At 32.7% G+C, this 19700-nt stretch overlaps 2 protein-coding genes across 29 annotated transcripts in view; one reads left to right on the top strand and one right to left on the bottom strand.

Annotated features, from left to right (window-relative positions):
* Positions 1-2172: 2172 nt before the first annotated feature.
* On the top strand, positions 2173-12456 carry LOC148234966 (histone-lysine N-methyltransferase Su(var)3-9-like). Its single transcript, XM_088186035.1, has 11 exons — positions 2173-2286; positions 3435-3609; positions 5846-5858; positions 6013-7370; positions 9193-9429; positions 9503-9720; positions 9789-9974; positions 11624-11806; positions 11876-12013; positions 12083-12231; positions 12301-12456. Exons 1-11 carry the CDS (start codon positions 2227-2229, stop codon positions 12356-12358), a joined length of 2775 nt encoding a protein of 924 aa, XP_088042161.1. The 5' UTR covers positions 2173-2226; the 3' UTR covers positions 12359-12456.
* A 77-nt stretch (positions 12457-12533) lies between these two features.
* Positions 12534-19700, bottom strand: part of LOC148234964 (uncharacterized) — a 127954-nt gene continuing 120787 nt past the window's right edge. For 12 of the 28 annotated variants that reach the window (XM_088186373.1, XM_088186368.1, XM_088186371.1 and 9 more), the window contains 2 exons: positions 15871-19532; positions 12534-13807 (listed from right to left, as the gene is read on the bottom strand). In XM_088186373.1, the coding sequence (XP_088042499.1) occupies positions 15871-19532 (3662 nt within the window). In that variant the 3' untranslated portion in view covers positions 12534-13807. The remainder of the gene's footprint in view (positions 13808-15870; positions 19533-19700) is intronic. The other 16 variants (XM_088186384.1, XM_088186382.1, XM_088186383.1 and 13 more) reach the window with 2 other exon arrangements.

Here is a 19700-nt window from a genome sequence, read left to right as displayed (position 1 = left end):
CGGCGATAGGTTTGTCGAATCCATATATATCCGTCTCCAAGTAACATATGTAACTGATAGCAGACAAATTGAAAAAGTCACAGTAGTTGAGCACTGAAAAAGCATTAATATAATTAGATATATTTTTAACTAAATAAAATGTCAATGTATACCTCCGGCTGTGATTCCAGTTGCAACGTTAGGTATTTCTAAAGAAGTTGTTCTTTTTTCTAATTGAAAGTTTGGCGTACGAAGGGCACGAATCGTGCTGTAACTCTTACGCTCGCTGGTTCTGTAATGAGCCAACGCTGACGATTGCACGATAACTCTGTTTACAGCGTTTTTGAGCCAAGGTTGCAGAATTTCAACGATTTCTCCGTAAGTTTTATCGCTGCGGCATAAAGACGTACAAACGTAGATATCCGCATCGAAAAACTTGTACAATGTTACTCCGGCAGCAGTAATACTGTCTATTTTGTGAGCCTTTGTGATAATACATTTATGAGCAAATTCAATGGCAGATTCTCTTTCGAATAAAAGGAACAGCTCGAACTTCTCCGGCGTTGGAATATTATTGCTCCATTTCAATCTAAAAATATTATTTGTGTTAAAGAATTAAGTTTACCCGATTAAACGAGCATAAGAGATACTCACGTTTCTAACTTTTCGTCTTCTTTATCGCTGTCCTCGGGAGGAGGTGGAGGAATGCAGGAAAAATCTTCGTACATACTTACAATTTGCAGTTTATATGTTAAACAGAATAGAATGTATATTTAGTACGGGAAACACTACCGAGATGACTATTCGATTGTACTGTCAAAGTAAGCGTTCATTGCCAGATGCAAAAAAGCAATAAAAGAATCGGTTTTGATTTTATTTTAAATTATTTCAATTATAATAAAAAGTGACCACATTTCGCAAAATCTACAAGGTATTGTTATACAAATTTCTATAAATGCCTTCAAAGAAAATTTCTACCTTCAAATGACGGTTACCTCCCACAGATATGTTCGATTGTATTGAGCCAAAAAAAAAAGCAATTTATTGTCAACAATATTTGAAGTCAAATCACAGAAATACCGTAATCACAATAAGAATAACTACATCTTTTTAATCTTATAAGTACAAATAAAGCAAAAGTTTATTATTTTAGTATGTAAGTAACATGTTAGTATTCTCACGCATCGTCATTATATTCATAAATTTGCATGCTCAGTGGCAAAGTCAAAGTTCTCTCTGTTTGGATAAATAAAACATATTATTTTAATTCAGTAAGCTAATTGCTAAATATGCGGTGGAGAAAGCTGGCTGCATCGCCACTTGAGTCATAATTTCAAAATCTTATTGTACAAACGAATGTAACTGAAAGTATTTAATAAATAGAATGGCAAATTGATAGTATAATATGTAAAAAAATAAGTAATTTCCGAAAGTGGAAGAAAATAATATTCGTCAACAAAATCGAGAATCACTTCACTTATAACCATGGTTCTCAATATTTTAAGTTGGGAAACATTAAACTCTGACATTGTTTTGCGCAGGACACTTACAATACAACATAAGCTTTAAATCAAAGATAGCCTACCTTTTTTGAAATCAAAAACGCAATGAAAAAAATGATATTACTCACAAAAATAATTATTATTGAAGAGCAAAGACCACCTCTGCTTTAAAGTGTTACTTTTATAAAATAATAAAATACTGATTTTGTTTAATGTAAACACGTTTATTTAAAAAACGTGTTTCAGCTTGATTTTTTAATATTACTTTTGTAACAAAATATTTTTTATGTTGACTTTTTATACGCGCAGTTTCTGCGTTTATATAGAATAATTGAGATATTCAGTGTTTATTTACAATTATAGCAATAGCTGGATTACATCCAAAGAAGATAATAGAATTGAAAGTTGACGAGTTGCTACCAACGAATTATTTGATAAGCATTACTCAGCAAAACCATTGATTCCACTGAGTGCTGCTCACAATTGACCAAACTGAAAGAAGCGATCGATCGGAAAGGGAATGACGCAATGCATTTGATCAAATTTGCACATATGTGTTTGTTTAAATGATTTTAAAAACGACCTAATATAGTTAAATAATTTCGAAGCTCTAGATTTTATGTAGCGCAATGATGGTAAATATTTTCCACATCATGTGCAACATGGCCGCAATTAAAGTTGTCAGGGCCTCATTCGGCGCGGTCGCAGTTTAGTGTAGTGTCAGCGGCGAAAGGACTGGCGCGAGATGTCGGCTGCCGAGGCGCGCGCGGCTAGCTGCCTGCAGCAGCAGGACCTTTCCAAGCTCGTGAGCATCATATGAACTCGGCCCCCCGCCGTTTTAATTGAAGGCGCCCGCTCCGAGCGGCGTCGGACACGTGGCGAAGAGCGGTTATGTCGCCGTTGACAGCCGGCGCGTCCTTTCCGCCCATTCGCCTTTTCGACACGTTAATATCCATATATCGCTATTTGGTTCTGTTCAGATTGAACGACCGCATTCGAACGATTTGCACAATTGTACCAAACATATGTCATCGCTCTGGGGATAACATTATAAATGGCGGACTATCAATGATGAAAGAAATAGAGAATATACGCCATTTTGTTCCGTTTACGAACTTAATTTTATTTTTATTTCTAACAATATAAATAATATGTATATATAGTTTGAACCAAAATTTTAACCCACTTAGACACAGGAGGTCGCTTGGAGGACCATAGTTCTCAATTTTATTTTTTTATATTATTTTACTCAATACTAAAACTCGTGTATAACATTTGCATTTATGTCGCAAATATTCAGCATAAAAAAATAATGCGAACAAAGCTGGTCCATCAAATCCACCCAAATTTTATTATGTGTAGTGCTACATTGCTTTTTCTTTCGTAATAAGTACAAGAGTAGCATTTGGTGTGATGATGTGATTTTATCTTTCTCTAAAATAAAACTCCATTGTATTCTTCTGTCATTACGTCCAGTTTTTTCGGAGTCATTGTCGTCAGGTTCATCACAAGTTTTCATTTTCTAGGGCAACACATGCCAGACGCGATAGTACTATAATTTACTGATCCATGTACAAAAATTCTGATGGAATTTGAACAAAAATTTCGTTATAACCTTTTTATTTTTAGTATCCTTTAATATTTTTAAAATATGGTCACTTTACATGTGTCACATCCAAATAATCCTTCAAAGAAGCCTGGATGAATGGGAGAGAAGACTAATTTAGAACCAATCGTGTTCTTGTTTAGCTCTGTCGAGTGAAAACAATCGACGTAATTTGAAGCTAGCTTGTCAAATGATATTCTGAGCGGTTTATTCTCGAAGGAATTCTTACATCCGATGGATTAATAATGTGTCATTATCTCAATATTCAACTTTTAAATTATATGTGCAAAATACATATTTTATAATATTATGACAATAGATAATCCATCGTCTTGATTTGCTTACAGGATGTCACGAAACTGACTGCCGTATCGCCCGAAGTAATATCCCGTCAGGCCACCATCAACATCGGAACGATCGGTCATGTAGCTCACGGCAAATCAACGGTCGTCAAAGCCATCTCGGGGGTCCAGACTGTCAGATTTAAAAATGAGCTCGAGAGAAACATCACCATTAAGCTTGGTAAGCTAAACGTGTGCTATATACGTAAACCTTTCCTTCCATACTAACTCAAAGGGTTATTACTCGAATGCTCAGGCTTATGAGTTTTCATATAGTGGTTTCTTGTTACGTAATGTAATACAGGAATACATTGTTACTAATAATTACATTAATTAAATATAAGTTAAGATGTAAGGATATGTGTATTTACAATAATTAACTTTAGGAGTATATATTAATTATTTTTGTGTATTTTTTATTACGATCAGACTGCCATGTTAAAGAGATTAAAAATTATTATGTCAAGTTGTGTATATTATATTATATAAGAGATATTTGGAAAGTAAAGCGATTTTTTACTGGCATTATTGAAAGTATATTTGAGGCCTCAATTGCAGCAACAAACTGCCACTGAAATTTCAAAAAAAAAAATTAAATATCAACCGATACTACTCGTTTTATATCATTATTTTCCCTAGTAAAGTTACTTATTCAATTTTTATGCTATTTCTACATAAATTAGCTACTTTTTACATTTACATGTTAGCTACAAAATTGTATCGTATAATATTCACGGGGACATTGAATTTTATTTGATATTATTTATACTTTCCGGATATCCCTCATATATGATACATATTTCTTAGCTAATTTAGAATGCTTTTCTATAAATATCTTAAAGATGAGAAACAAATTGAATAATAATTGGCGTTTAACTAGTAATGGTTCAGATGAAAAGCGTTATTATATTTGGGTGAATCTTTTCTTTTGGCAAACTATTTTATAAGATTTTAAGATAAATATCGTTGTATTTATCTTTTCTCCAATTTGGAGCAAACATTTTTATGTATGTTCTTTGGTTCAGTAAAACTATTTATATAAATTACTGAATAATATATACATAATTTCTTATATTGGCTATCGGATTGTAGAGAATTGTTAATACGATAGTGTCACATTTTATTTAAGATTACAAGCTTTTTGTACCTGATTTATGCGTTTTGTTATCATTCAACGCTTGTAGTCGATGTTTTTTGTTGCAACATAAAATTGCCCATGTGGTATGCATTCATCCCTCAAATAAATTCTTGTGTTCTTGCAATTACCTATTGCTTTATTTCGATGATGCTAATAGTAATGGTTTTATAAAAATAAGGGTATTCGGTACTGGTCGATTTTATGCCAGCCACTGCCGCACTTGCACTCATAGTGAAGTAATTTGCCGCATGCGCAAAAGCTGTCTCAACTTTTTAATTGCTTGATGTGTGAAAAAGGTTATTTCCCGAGAAATTTGCACAACACAGTTATAACAAAAACATGACTATTGAATTAAAAAGAATTAAAAAAAAATTTATCAAAGGTTTCAACTTGTACTGCTACATATGTTAAAATTATTTTATCAATTGTTTTCAACTGTGGTTCGCATAAGATCAAACTTAAAATCATAAAAAAAGTATTTCTAGTTTAAAAATTTTTTTTTACAAAAAAACTCAATATAAATAAAATAAACAAAATGCTGATTTTAAGGATTAGTAGACGAAATACCTTGATTTTGTTTGGTACTTGTTTATTATCATGGCGCTACACTCAAATGTAACAGTTGCGAAATGTCCATTTGCTATTGAAACCCAAACCCAACCTAAATTAATACAATAACAATATAATAGTTAATTTGCTTAGATTTGGTTTTGGTTTGAACAGCAAATGGACGTTTCGCAACTATCCAAAATTTGAGCATGATGCCATCGTAATAAACAAACGCCAAAATTTGGCTTGAGTAAAATAATTATTATGTTAATTTTTAAAGTTACTTTCCTGTAATCGTGGGTCAAATTTATTTTAAAAATATATTTGTTCATTTGTTTAAGCATTTTATTTATTTATATACAATTATAAATTACAGTTTTCAAGTAAATTCGTTGCAGAGAGTTATTAATGGGGTGTTCACTTTCTGACATATGTAGCAAAACGTTGTTTTGCTACATAAATACGTTTTAGAATTTGAACTAGTTAGGTGCGAATGAGCGGCAGCGAGTGAGCGTTGTCAGAATAGTGAACACCCCATGAATGCAGCAAAACAGGTGGTTTGAACACGTTCATTTTCAATGAAAATATAATCGTATATAAATATATAACAAATAAATAAATATTTTTTTTAGAATAAATTTGTCTCCCTAACCATATGAAAGTACCGAAATATTAACATTTTATTGAAGTTTAAATTTATTTAAATTTAAATATCAATTTTTTCCTTTAGAATGCAAAGCATCGTTTACAATTCAATTCAATATAAGTTTGTTGTAACTTTTTTTATAATCAGAGCTTTAAATAAAAGTAAAGTAGACTTATTAAAATGTGACATTATTAGTATTCTTGTTATATTTTACTATATATCACAGCAACAATCATGTAATGATTTCGCAGGTTAATTTATTTTGCAGAGAGACTGTCTGAAGACATAATTAAAATGTATACGAAAAAAGGGAATCGGAAGAGACAGCGTGTTCAAAAGGAGTACGTCGTGGAGAAAGTTATGGACATGAAAGTGTGTGGTGTGCCTTATTTTTTCGTGAAATGGAAGGGCTACCCGGACACGGAAAACACTTGGGAGCCTGTAGACAATTTGCAGAACTGTTTTAATATAGTGAACAACTTTTTTAAAAGCGAATACGCCGCTAACGAAGAACAGTTGGAAAAATTGAAAGCTGAGCTGCTGGCAGATTTCGTTTTGACCGATGCTATATTAGAGAAGCATTGGAAAATGAAGAGTTTGCTGCCGCCGGATCAAGAGCTTCTATTGTATTTGTTCAATTGTTACAAGTGCGAAGATCCCGAAGATGCCCCAGTGCATAAAGCTAATTTTTTAGAAGGCTACGCGGCAGTGGAATCATATAAAGCTCGTGAAAATCAGTTAAAGGTGCTGTCCGCATGGGAAAAGAACATCAACGAGATAGACGGTTTAAATTCTTTAATAGTTGAAAATACAGTCGATCTTGCCGGACCACCCGAGAACTTCACTTATGTGAACGATATCAAACCAATCGGCATCGTCGTACCGAACGATCCTCCAATCGGATGCGATTGTAAACAATGCTCTTGCAAGTCAAACTGCTCGTGCGGAAAATCGGGCGGATTTTTCGCTTACACCCATAAGGGTCGCATAAGAGTTGATCTCGGCACTCCTATCTTCGAATGCAACAAAGCTTGCAAATGTTCGGCAGACTGCGTAAACAGAGTCGTTCAGAAAGGCAGATCGATTAAATTGTGCATTTTTAAAACGTCCAACGGGAGAGGATGGGGCGTTAAAGCCCTAACTCGAATCCCTAAAGATAAATTTGTGTGTCAATACATCGGCGAGCTGATCACGGCTGAAGAGGCCAATAAACGAGGCAAAGTGTACGATGCTCAGAATCGCACGTATTTATTCGACCTCGATTTCGACTGTAACGAATCACAGTATACATTAGACGCGGCTCGTTTCGGAAACGTGTCCCATTTTATAAACCATTCTTGCGATCCAAATTTGGGCGTGTGGGCTGTCTGGTCGGATTGCTTGGATCCGAACATTCATATGCTCGCGTTGTTCACCGTGAAGGAAGTAGCCGCCGGAGAAGAACTGTGTTTCGATTACTTGCAGAAGAGCGATCAGGTGGAGGAGGGAGATGAGACGAGTTGCAACGGAACACCTAAAAAACTGAAATCACCGACGAAAACCTCAGTGTTAACCGAGTGCAAGTGCAATGCGAAGAACTGCAGAAAATTTGTGTTTGACTGCATTCTGTAACATTCACCTAATTTTTCATTGATTTGCTTGAGAATGTTTTAATGTATCGATCCAATTTGTTATGGTTCAAATGTTACACTGACGAATGCTGTTTAAAATGTAACCTAAGTTTAATTATATTCGATGAGTAATTTAAATAAGTTCATATGATAACAACTTTATATAATATTATAAAAGAGAAGCTGGTGTTCGAAACGCTAATTAATAATTAAATAATACACTCATAGATAGAGTATTTGTTGGCGTTGCCTTCAAATGTATGGTAAAAAAATTTAGATATAGTTGTATGAGTAAATATTTTTGAAATTCGCAAAAGTAATTTTAACTTGTTAAGAAAAAAAAATATTTTTTGTTTAAATGCATCAAATGCAATCGAAAAGTTGCTCTTATGTGTATTAATAAGCTAATGGATAACGAAAACATATTAAAAGCTTTAATATAGATCTACAATAATATTGTCTGTGTAATCTCAAAATCTTTAATCGTATCATATTTTATTATAAGAAAAATTGTAATTTGAGTTACTAAAAATGTTATGTATGAAAATTTTTTTATCATTGCAATTTCAAACGGCGTTGTCACAATACAATAAAATACTCGAAGGTGCCAATTATGTCAGCTGATGTGTTGGAACTTTTTAGTCCACTCATACATTTGTTGTAATGACAGACATGCATCACCATACTGAATTTTCATTCATTGGTAAAATTATAATAAGTATACTCTACTATCAAAAATCAAATGAGAGCGCTGCTGTCGATGCATGTTACAAGTGCAGCAGCTACTTCTACTTCTGCCAATTTATAAAGAGAGGCATTTTGCATTTTTTTTTAATGTTTTCACTTGACCTTTTCGTTTGACTGAGTGATTTTTTTAAAAATATTGATTGTATTGTTTAAATTTAATCACTATAAAAATAACTAGAACATACATTTAGGTTGAAATATTTGTATATTGAAATTTTATCAAATATGTTTTATTTAATTTATAAAGTAAAGTAATATATATTGTCGTCATATAAGCAAAGCAAATTACAGAGAAATTAAGATGCATGATTAACTATTTAGTCATACATTTATAATGTATAAATATTTTTTCGCTTCAGACATGAGTTTATTTTCAACCCAAGACATTTGAGATAATTCTGAACAATAAAAATGACTTCTGGTGATTACTTAGAAGCAGATTAATTTTGCTTGTGTGGTGACAATATTGGATTTTATGGCGAAACGCATCTTGAAGTGCAAGTAGTATCACTATATATGCATAGTTAACTAATTAAAAATAGTGATAACCTAAAATTTGTATACAACTGGAATAAACAAAAATTTGCTCATTTACAAGGGTAGGTTGTTCGAACATATTCAGTCATTTTGTTAGTTTTTTAATTTTTACAATGTATGGTGAATATTTTAAAAGCAATATCCCTTATTATTGTATTTAGGTATTTAGTAAGTTTTCTTTGCTCTTCGCTTTGATTTCCTACATAAATCGACTGCATCATGCAAACAGTGAAAAATTCTTCGTTGCCAAACGATGCATTTAGGGACTTAATTATTATTTAGGTTAGAGTATTTTTGATTAACGGGTTCTTGCTGTGTTAGAAGAACAATTTATTATATTATTTTGATTTATATATTATAATATATATATATATATATATATACAAAAAGTTAATGTGAAATTAAAAAAGTGTATTTTCAAATCGTATAAATAAATTTTGTTTTGAAATTATTTTATCAATTTTTTTAAATAAAATAAATCACCAAATCATCGATTGGAGAAAGTGTAAAAAAGCATATAAATCTCGTTATTTTTAGGTTACGCTAACGCTAAAATTTACAAGTGCGACAATCCCAAGTGTCCTAGACCAGCTAGCTATATATCCGGCGGCTCGTCAAAGGACGACAGCTTCGTGTGTCTGCGACCCGCGTGCAACGGTCGCTTTCAACTGGTGCGACATGTCAGCTTTGTGGACTGCCCCGGTCACGACATCCTCATGGCCACCATGCTCAACGGAGCCGCCGTGATGGACGCGGCGCTCTTACTGATTGCGGGTATACTGACGACGTGATGTCTAGATATATACATATATATTACTATGATTCATAAACATTTCTCACATTGCAGGCAACGAGTCGTGTCCCCAGCCGCAGACGAGTGAACATTTAGCCGCTATTGAAATTATGAAATTGAAGCATATAATTATTTTACAGAACAAAATAGATCTTGTCAAGGAAGGTCAGGCTAAGGAGCAACACGAACAAATTTTAAAGTTCGTTCAAGGCACTGTCGCCGAGGGTGCTCCAATTATTCCTATTTCGGCTCAGCTGAAGTATAACATTGAGGTGACTGATTCTCTATTTGATTTTTAAATAAACCTAAATAGATCAATTTTTAATTGTATTATGAATAGGTATTGTGCGAATATATTACAAAGAAAATTCCGATTCCGCTGAGGGACTTTACGTCGCCGCCGCGAATGATCGTGATCCGATCATTTGATGTAAATAAGCCGGGATGCGAAGTCGCCGATCTTAAGGGAGGCGTCGCTGGCGGTTCAATTTTACAAGGCGTGCTCAAAGTCGGCATGGAAATTGAAGTAAGCTATTTTTTTTATACTACAATTTTGAATCTTTTTGCTACAAAGATTGATTTATATCATCACCGCATTATAAATATGATATAAATATAAATATACATTCTGATATAATCAAATAAAATTATATTAAAATACTGATATTATTTTGATCAGATAATATAATTAATAGCAGTCCTTTTTGGTGAAAATCATAAATCATGGTTTGATAGTAGTACATTTATTTAAACCTACGCAGATATATGGAATGGAAGTTTTTCAGCCTTGAAAATATGAAAACTAGAAGCATGTGTTGAGTTAAAAAATTAAGTTTTAATGTTTCACTTATTGATTATATATTTGAGATAAATAAAAAAAATCCAAAAACAGAATATAAATTTTGGTGGAAGTTTACAACTTTATTTAACCCTTTTGATGCCGGATGATTTTGCCTCATATATGCAAAAACTGCCTAGCGTTTTTTATAAAAAAAATCATCTTACTATTTTTTGAAAAAAATTATATAATTTTTTTAATTTAAAAAAACTGCTTTCCATGATGTGTATATTAATAAAAATATTTTATAATAAATAGCCCTTTTGTCATCTTACAAAGAAACAGATTTTTTTTAATCGTTGAAATTTTTCAAAACATTTTATGTTTTAAATCGTTAATTTCGATGATATGAATAATTTTACAAACATACTAATTATATATCATACACGTTACTGGTTTAAAACCATTTTAATGTTTACAATTTGTTATTAGCTATAATTTGATAAAAAAAATAAGAATATAAAATAAAATGCTGGTGATTATAATTTGTAAAAATATGAAATATCTGTTTAGGGTAAATATCTAAACGGGGACTAGAATGTGTAAATAGCTGAAAGATATACATCTCTGCGATGCCTGCTATTTAGTTTTGCTTCATCTGGCATCCCATTGCAAACAAATGCCCAGCGGCAACTTGCTTTGTCACATACTAAAAAATACTAGGAAAGTCCTAAAATATATTAGATTTATCTGTTTTGTATTCCTTTTACTTTGAAAAAAAAATGGATAGTTATAAATTTGTTTTTAAAATTACGAAAAATCGGCCCACACTAACGATTTTTCCGCTCTCTGGCATTAAAAGGGTTAATATAGTAAAATATATTGTAATTCAAGTGTCAGTATCAGTGGTGTCGAATATGAAAAAGTAAAATTATCTAAAAAGTCCTTTCAGTGACAATAATAGTGTAAATGCTTATTTAGGCCAATTAGGCTGTATTGTCAAACTTCGCTTCTCTAATGTACGCACCTTCTATTGTGGTGATGCAATACTTAGTTCTTAGTGGTAACAAATGGTTGAGAAGTTTTTGTTAGTGATTATTATTTATGTTATTCGAAAGTATGTCATGCTCATTGTTTACGTTGTTCTTGAGTGTTCCAAATATGATTTCTTCTGGGTGTTTGTAAAACATCATTGTTTCAATTGGGCTGTGTGACTTAATTTGCGATTAAAAATAATTTTATTTTGTATTAAATAATGAGTTAAACACATTATATTGGATATCTATAAAATGAGAAAAATAATATAAATCTAGTTATCTTTGTGGCAAAAATCTTGTGCAGTGCTATTCGTTATTTTACCTAGAGATGATATTTTGATTGTTTGTTATATTTTGCAGGTTCGTCCGGGTCTTGTTAGTAAAGACGCAGAAGGCAAATTGACATGCAAGCCAATCTTCTCGAGGATCGTGTCGCTCTATACTGAGCAAAACGAACTGCAATTTGCCGTCCCCGGTGGTTTGATCGGTGTAGGAACCAAAATTGAGCCCACTCTTTGCAGAGCCGATCGTCTTGTGGGACAAGTAAATAATATCTTAATCCATCTAATATTATGTTATTAGAGTTCTTTTAAAGTTTGTTTTATTGTTTAGGTTTTGGGTGCTGTAGGTGCTCTTCCTGGAATTTTCGTCGTTTTGGAAGTGTCTTATTATCTGCTGAAAAGATTGCTCGGCGTTCGCACGGAAGGTGATAAGAAAGCGGCTAAGGTTCAAAAATTGACCAAGAATGAGGTACGCATATTGCTTTTATAAATACATATATAATTCAAATTGTGGTTCGTCTAATATTTTTATTTATAGGTATTATTAGTGAATATTGGATCTTTGAGTACCGGCGGACGAGTAATTGCTGCTAAAGCTGATTTAGCCAAAATCGCCTTAACCAATCCTGTATGTACCGAAGTCGGTGAAAAGATCGCTCTTAGCAGAAGAGTTGAAAAACATTGGAGGTATGTTATAGTGTTATACTTGTACCTTATGTTGTTTTGAGTTTACGTTTATGTTTTTGTAATGTTTAGATTGATCGGGTGGGGACAAATTCGTAGCGGAGAAACTATCGAACCCACTAAGATCTAACTGGCCAATATAACGACATTAAAAATAAATAATTTTAACAACTTTTTTATCGGATTATATGTGGTGTTATTTATAGTGAATAAAAGATATGGCTATAATATTTTCATTGTGATTTTTAAAACCTGTGTGATCCGTAAATAAAGGAAGAAACGAAGAAGAAAATGAAATTCGTTAATTAATTCAACGTTTTATTTTTGTATGCTACATACAATATTATAAAAATTATGTTTTTAATAATACATATCTATTATTGTTTATTATTACGTTAAACAATTTATAAATTTTGGAAATCGTTAAAATTCCATCGATAAGATAGTTCTTTACAAAAATATCTAGTATAGTAATAATAAAAGTTAAATACATCGTTAAGCGACAGTAATAATAATTCATATATATAGTAATAAGACTATATTTCACTTGAGAAATGCACGCTAATTTATAGAAACAGTTTCAATGGTGCATCTGGGAACTTTTTGATCTTTTACATGTTAAATAGGAAACATTCCTGATGATTCCGTTTTGCTTAATTATGGATGTGGATTAACATATGTATACGTTATTAATTATTAATAATTTTAATATACAATCACATTCATAAGTGAGAAGCAATAAACATAATACAATAAGAAACATATGATATCACATTAAATATTTGATTAAAATTCATGTTTTTACATAAAAAAATGATGTGACTTCTCGTTGCTACAATATTAAAATGCAATTAAATCATAATATAAAAAGGAAAGATACACAAAATCATATATTAAATAAATAAAAATCATTTTTATGAAACTTTTTTTGAAATGAACAGTCAAATCATGTAAATTAAATTTAGTTATAATTTGATTATGATATTATGACCTACATACTTGTCAACATTTAATTTACTACTTTTATATAATAGAATTCGTAATCTCAAGTGTGGTTGCAATTTTTATGAATATTTATAATTTAACAAATCAAATCCTGCTTTCGTCAATTAATCCTTTGGTCCCGAATCCCAACTTTGTCGAGATTGAAATTAATTTTGAGGATACAATAAATGCACTTGAACCAAATTATATTACATATTAAAACATAAAATATTTCTCACTCCGAACAACTGTACATTTGCAACAAATCTATACAGTAAGGCGTACACAAACAACACCACACTAAAAGCACCCTTCGTAATTAATATTTGCATATATAATATTATATTTAAAATAAACGAAAAATATACAACAACAATTTAAATAGAATGACATGATCAATACCACATTGTATTTTTTATATAGAAAATAAACATTCAGTTCTATAGTATATTTTTAACAATTCATCATCGCGTTATTATACAATTGTTTGCAATTACGTCAGATATGTTTTTAAACATATTTTTTTTTAATTTTCAGGTGTTCCAACAGCTCCATATGTTCAATCCTTTCTTCTTTCTTTTCGCTTTTGATACATCTGAAACATAATAATATGATATTAAAATACAAGAAAATTATATAAGTCATTATCCAAAACCCTAAGTAAACTAGTGTAACGATGTAATTAAATTAACATTCGAAACACAACGGGTAAGTCTGAAAAAGCTATGGTATAAAGAATAAATCTTTATTTTATTTTTCAATTAGATAAGCAATTTGAAAAAAAATAAAGCAAACTAAACCATATATAATATAATAAGTATTTATAATTCCTTACATACAGAAGTTCCTAACCTTTTTGGCAGCTTATTTTCCTTGTATTAAAAAATATTTTTTGTAATTCGTATTATTGCTGGTTATTTCATACATAATATATAAAAATCTATACATAGTATATTATATACACATGTTACAATGTTAAATTTCTATAAAGTATACAGTGACTAAACAATGCTACAATTATTGTATACTTTCATTAGGTAATGTATGCTTTAACTAGCGAGTGTGTGAAGTTACATCATCAACAAATGAACGTGAGGGCGACAACCAACCAATAGCAAGCGACTAATCATAGAGCCAATAAAAAAATTGCGTTGGTCAGAAGTGAGCACCCCATGAATTACTCAGTAACGAATCTAATTAAAAAGAGAAATATATAAATTGTCAACAATTTTTATCTTACATAAATGGTTTAAAATACCTATTTATTACATAAATTATTTAATTTTTAGAGAAAGCATATAATAACTAAATACCTTGTTCATAAATTATGTTTTGTGTACTGTAACTGAAGTGATTTGACAGTGCATACATTGCCTAGTTAAAGTGTTTATTTTTTAAATTCAAACTTTGCCTGTAACATATAGATAAACAAAGTAGAGCCCTTCAATATGCGCTTCATTTGGTGGGTGTCATAAAGATTTAAACTATTTTTTATTATTAATAGTATTGCTTTGAAATTATTTAATAATAAACTGCATATCTACTGGCATAGTTTTTAGACAGGTTACTAAATATAATTGTTTTTTTTTTTAATTCTTGCAGATGTGTTCGGTGTTTTATTAAATTGAGGGTATTTGTAAGTAGAAACATTACAATTAATGTTGGGCATTGTGTTTCGTACATTTTAGAATACAATTATTAGATATTTTATTGAATACAGCTTTAAAGTTCACTCAATTTTTTCCTTGAATGTTAATTTATTGGCCTTTCATCTCCAGATTTGGATTTTTAGACCTTTCAAATGAAAATTTACTTTTTCGCTTATTTTTCAGAAGGGACTAAGTTTGTTATTAGATAATTAGCACGATAGACCTGTGGTATAAGTCAGTGATTAATACCTAAAAGATCTGGATTCGAATCGCATATGAACCCTAGTGTTTTTCAATTTCTATAATTTAAAACTTAATCGCTTCTAACAGTATACCGCACAATTCATACGAGAGTTTAGCGAAACTACGCTGAAGTGACTAAGACGACATTTATAAAGCAGCAGCTTTCACTTCGACCCTCCAACGGTCACCTAAATTACAAGAGTTCAACCTGAACATTGAGACGACTTAAATGCTATTTATTTTTGTACAAAGTATAACCAATTTCAAGGATGGATAAGGACTTGACTACTAGAATGTCACCTTACTTACATACGAAGATGCAATATATTTTTAAACAATACCTTCATAACATGACTTGAACATTTATGGGTTCAAGTCAAAAGATAATAATATAAAATAATATCCCATCACTCTAATAGCATAAAATTGTATATATTAAGCCAATTATAAATATAGTCATATAATATACAATATGATAAAATTAGATAAAGAAATTTATGTGAAACATGAATGATTAATATTTTCGCTCATATATTTTATTTATAAGTAGCATTTTATATATTTAATATATATCTATATACCGCAACCAGTTATATTATATTTATATAATTATATAATAAAAATAAAATAGGCATTATTAATTAAAATTGTTAGTCAAGCGATGAAGTGTTTAAAAAACAATCGTTAAAATTAAGTTAATACACAAGTGATAGAGAAGCGATCATGATGCATTAATTATAATTGAATAATATAATACAAGGCTTACCTATTTAGTCATAGCTTGCTGCGCCCTTCTCTCCCATTCGGCTCTCATCTGCAGGATGCCTTTAAATTGCGGAGATCCGTCTGTTTCACCTTCCGTTCCTCCATTATCCGAATCAGCCGAAATATTCGCATCGGTAGACTTCTCAGACTCTTTCGCATCGATCACTTGCTTCTCTTTGGGTTGTTGCTTCTCCGACATTGATACGAACGAAGATTTTCTAAAAGGCGTTCTTGACTCTTTGTTCAAAGTGTTGTTCTCAGATTCGCTCTTAATCGTACTCCAGATTCTTTTAGTGAGAGAAGACGTATTTACAGGTGTCGGTGTCTCTTCTTTGTTATCGTTGTTTGAATCCGGAAATGTTCTATTTCTGATTCTCTTCTCTGGCGTATTATCGCTGACGTCTTTCTTGAATTCTGTTTTGGTCTCTGTTTTAGAATGCGGCAACAATGGAATGTTAGCACTGATGCTTCTTTGATAGTTATTTACAATGAAAGAAGCGCTGTGTCTGGTAGATGCAGTAATGGGGTTCGAGTCCAAGAGTTTTTTGTTGTTCTTTACTTTACTGCTATCGGTATCGAGCGATATTTTCTTACGCTCCTCTTTCGGAGAATCGACTTCGTTTTCTTTATCGCTATCCCTCGATTTAGTCATGACGTTAAAATGCTTAGATTTCCTTTTCGATTCTTCTCCGTCTTCGTTCTCTAGATTGGATATGAGCAAAATGTCTTGAGCTATAGCTTCACTTTCGACGTCTTTCAACTTCAAAGATCGTCTAGCGAAGACTTTCATCAGTTCTGGCTCGTCGTCTTTTTTATTATTATTTCTAGAAGACGCTAAAGACTTTTTGCGGAAGACTACCGTCGAATCAAGATTTGTGTCATCAGACGACGACGAAGATCTATCGCTCCTCATTGTTTGTTCGGATAGTTCTTGAGAAGATCTATTTGATTGATCATCGAGATTCCATCCGCTGTGTCTTTTCAACGAATCGGATTCAATTTCAGATTTTTTCCTAACGAAATTTTTAGGAGCAGTTGGACTCACAGGCGGCAACGAACTGACAGGAGTAGATTTTCTATAATTAACATTCGGAACAGATAACTTTTCTGTTTGATTTTTATTATCAGAATTGAGCATCTCCGTGCTTCTGTTCAACAAACTTTGCGAACCGTTCTTCCTAAGAGCTACGTTGAACGTGTTATTATTCAAGTTATTTACATCCGACTTTTCTAAAATTTCTACGTCTTCCGAACTAAACTTTCGTTGTGGTTTAACAATATCTTTAACTTCTATTGGTTCGGATTTTCGAAGTTCAACATTAACAGACTTCTCTACTTTATCTACTTTAATCTCATGATTAGTGTCTTTAGTGGGAGTTTTAGCTCCGGTGGTGAGAACTACGTTAGACGGTTTTTGATCGACTTTATTCAACTGAATCTTCATGAATTCTGGTACGGACGAATCTACGGTCTGAACCTCTGGACTTTTAGATTCTTTAATCTTAGACTTATCGGGAATATTATGATCTGATTCTGGCGTTTTATTAGGCATACTCGAATTTAAAACGGTGACTGAAACGTGACTTTCGAAAGCTTCGGATTGTTTCGGACTTTGAAGAGGCGAGGAGTTCAACTTTTGATTGAAGCTCACGCTGCCGACCATATCTGGAATACCAGGTTGATTTATGTACACTTTACTGTGCGAGATGCTCTCGTTTGATATAGCCTTTCTATTTGGCTCTGGAGATTTTTCCGATAAGCTTTTAACGCTATCCAAAGAGTTGGACTTTAAAGCGATACAATTCAAGGGTTTGGGGGAACCTATTATGCTATCAATGTTAGCCTCTATTCTAGATATATCATTATCCCTAACGTTAGGCTTCAAATCTCTATCGAACACGTTGAGATCTATATTTTCTTTAGCGTTTTTATTCAGTCCTTCTATATTAGGAATGATAAAGACGTTCCTATCCGGAAATACTGTATTCGGCACGGGAGTTTTATGCGGATAGTTTAATAGCGAATCGCTTCCTAGTTCTAAAGACGTCGGAGCCTCCAAAGATTCCTTCAGATTTTTTCTGTAAGTGGATTCCCAACTGTCCATGGACGATTCTGAAATACCAAATGTCGGCGGTAAGCTAGGCATATCTTGTGATGCGTTTATGGATGATGTGTCTGAATTGTGACGGAAACTATGAGACTTAACGACTGGGTTTCTGGGATTTTCAGAGTATGAAATGAAACTGTCCGGCTCTATTTGACTACCGACGACCTTCTGCTGATACGAGCTCAATCCGGCGATTTTTAACTTTGGCTCGAAAGAATGATGATCAAGAGATCCTTGCGACGAGGATTTAACGTTTGAGGCGTCGCTCTTTTGCGGCCATACGCTTCTCGGCGGAGAAACGGAATATGACAACGGCTTCGTATTCACCTCGTAAGCCAGCGAAGACAGGTGCATGTTTTGAGAGTTAAAATTAAATACTTCCGGATTGACTTTGAATTTGGGCGATATACCGTGACTATGATATTCATCATATTTAGATCCGTTAGTATTTTTAATGAATCTAGATCCGTTGATTGTTTCATGAGACGGATACACTTTACTTTGATTGATAATGGGAAAGAAGCTTTTGGATTCTAATGATGTTCTGGGTGTAACGGCTGGTTTTTTGCTGATCTCGGTACCGATTGGAATATCGTGCGGATCTACTCTTTGACGGGATTTAGGCAGTGGATTGCTTTTCGTTTGTATTTCAATTTTCTCTCGCTCTGCGAAATGTTTCAGATCTTGCTGCATCGGATCATTGACGTATCCGCCTTTAGAGTCGATTCTTTTATGATTTTGATTCGAGAAGACCTTCTGTCCTATCGATTTATGAATCTGCTCAGAACAAGTAACTTTTTGATGCCTCATCATTCCTTGATTCACACTATAGCTTTCAGTGTTTAGACTCTTATACATTTGAGTCTGCGTCTGAGTCTTTTTACTGTCAACATCGTCCTTTTCATTTTGATTCTCTTTTTTATTCTTCTTACCACTTTTACGTAGCAGTAAACGTCCAAAAAACGACTCTTCTTTTTTGCTTATATGTTTCTCATGCACTTCCTCGACTTCTTTGATATTTTTAGATTTATGAGAATGTACAATGTTCACGTAATGCGGTTCTTTATCAATTTTTTCATTATTCTTGCGATACTTGTTTGTTTTAGTTTCGCTCTTCAATAGCTCTTCGTCTTCGCTCACACAATCGAATTTTTTCTCCGCATGCACCGTCTTCGAGTGATGATGCAATATGTTTCGCTCTGAAACAGATTGTTGTTGCTCGCTCAACATCAGATTATCGCACTCCTTCTTCTGAGCATTCGACTTACTCCTGGCTACTTTATTCGATTGATTCGCCAGCTCGTCGTTGCTGGACAAGCTGAACTTGATCGGCGACGCCCCGGTTTGACCGATCATCTGACTTAAAGCTAACCCCGAGGGTAACGACGAAGACTTTAATCTAGTTTCTTTTGGCACTTGACTTGAATGGTTCTCATCGGCGGCTATGGAAATCTCGGACGACTGAGACAACACTTCCGTCTTTTGATAATGATGATGGCTTGTGGTGGAGGTGGTTATGATTTGACGGGTGTTCGAAGTCATAGACGTCGTTGTCTCTGTAAACACGTAACGTAAAAAAGCAAACGTTTCAGAAAAGCATGGCAATATTCTTATTAATAATAAGGCGATGCACGAAAGCTCTATATAAATAAATTTGACGACACAAATTTTTGAATATTTTAAATTCAATCGAAAGTGGCTTTAGTTATGTTAACATGACGTTT

The sequence above is a fragment of the Plectrocnemia conspersa genome, unplaced genomic scaffold, assembly GCF_051122295.1.
Source record: "Plectrocnemia conspersa isolate PC_06_02 unplaced genomic scaffold, ASM5112229v1 ptg000005l, whole genome shotgun sequence".
Classification (NCBI taxonomy): Eukaryota; Metazoa; Arthropoda; class Insecta; order Trichoptera; family Polycentropodidae; genus Plectrocnemia; species Plectrocnemia conspersa.
This window is presented reverse-complemented; position numbering and strand designations above follow the sequence as displayed.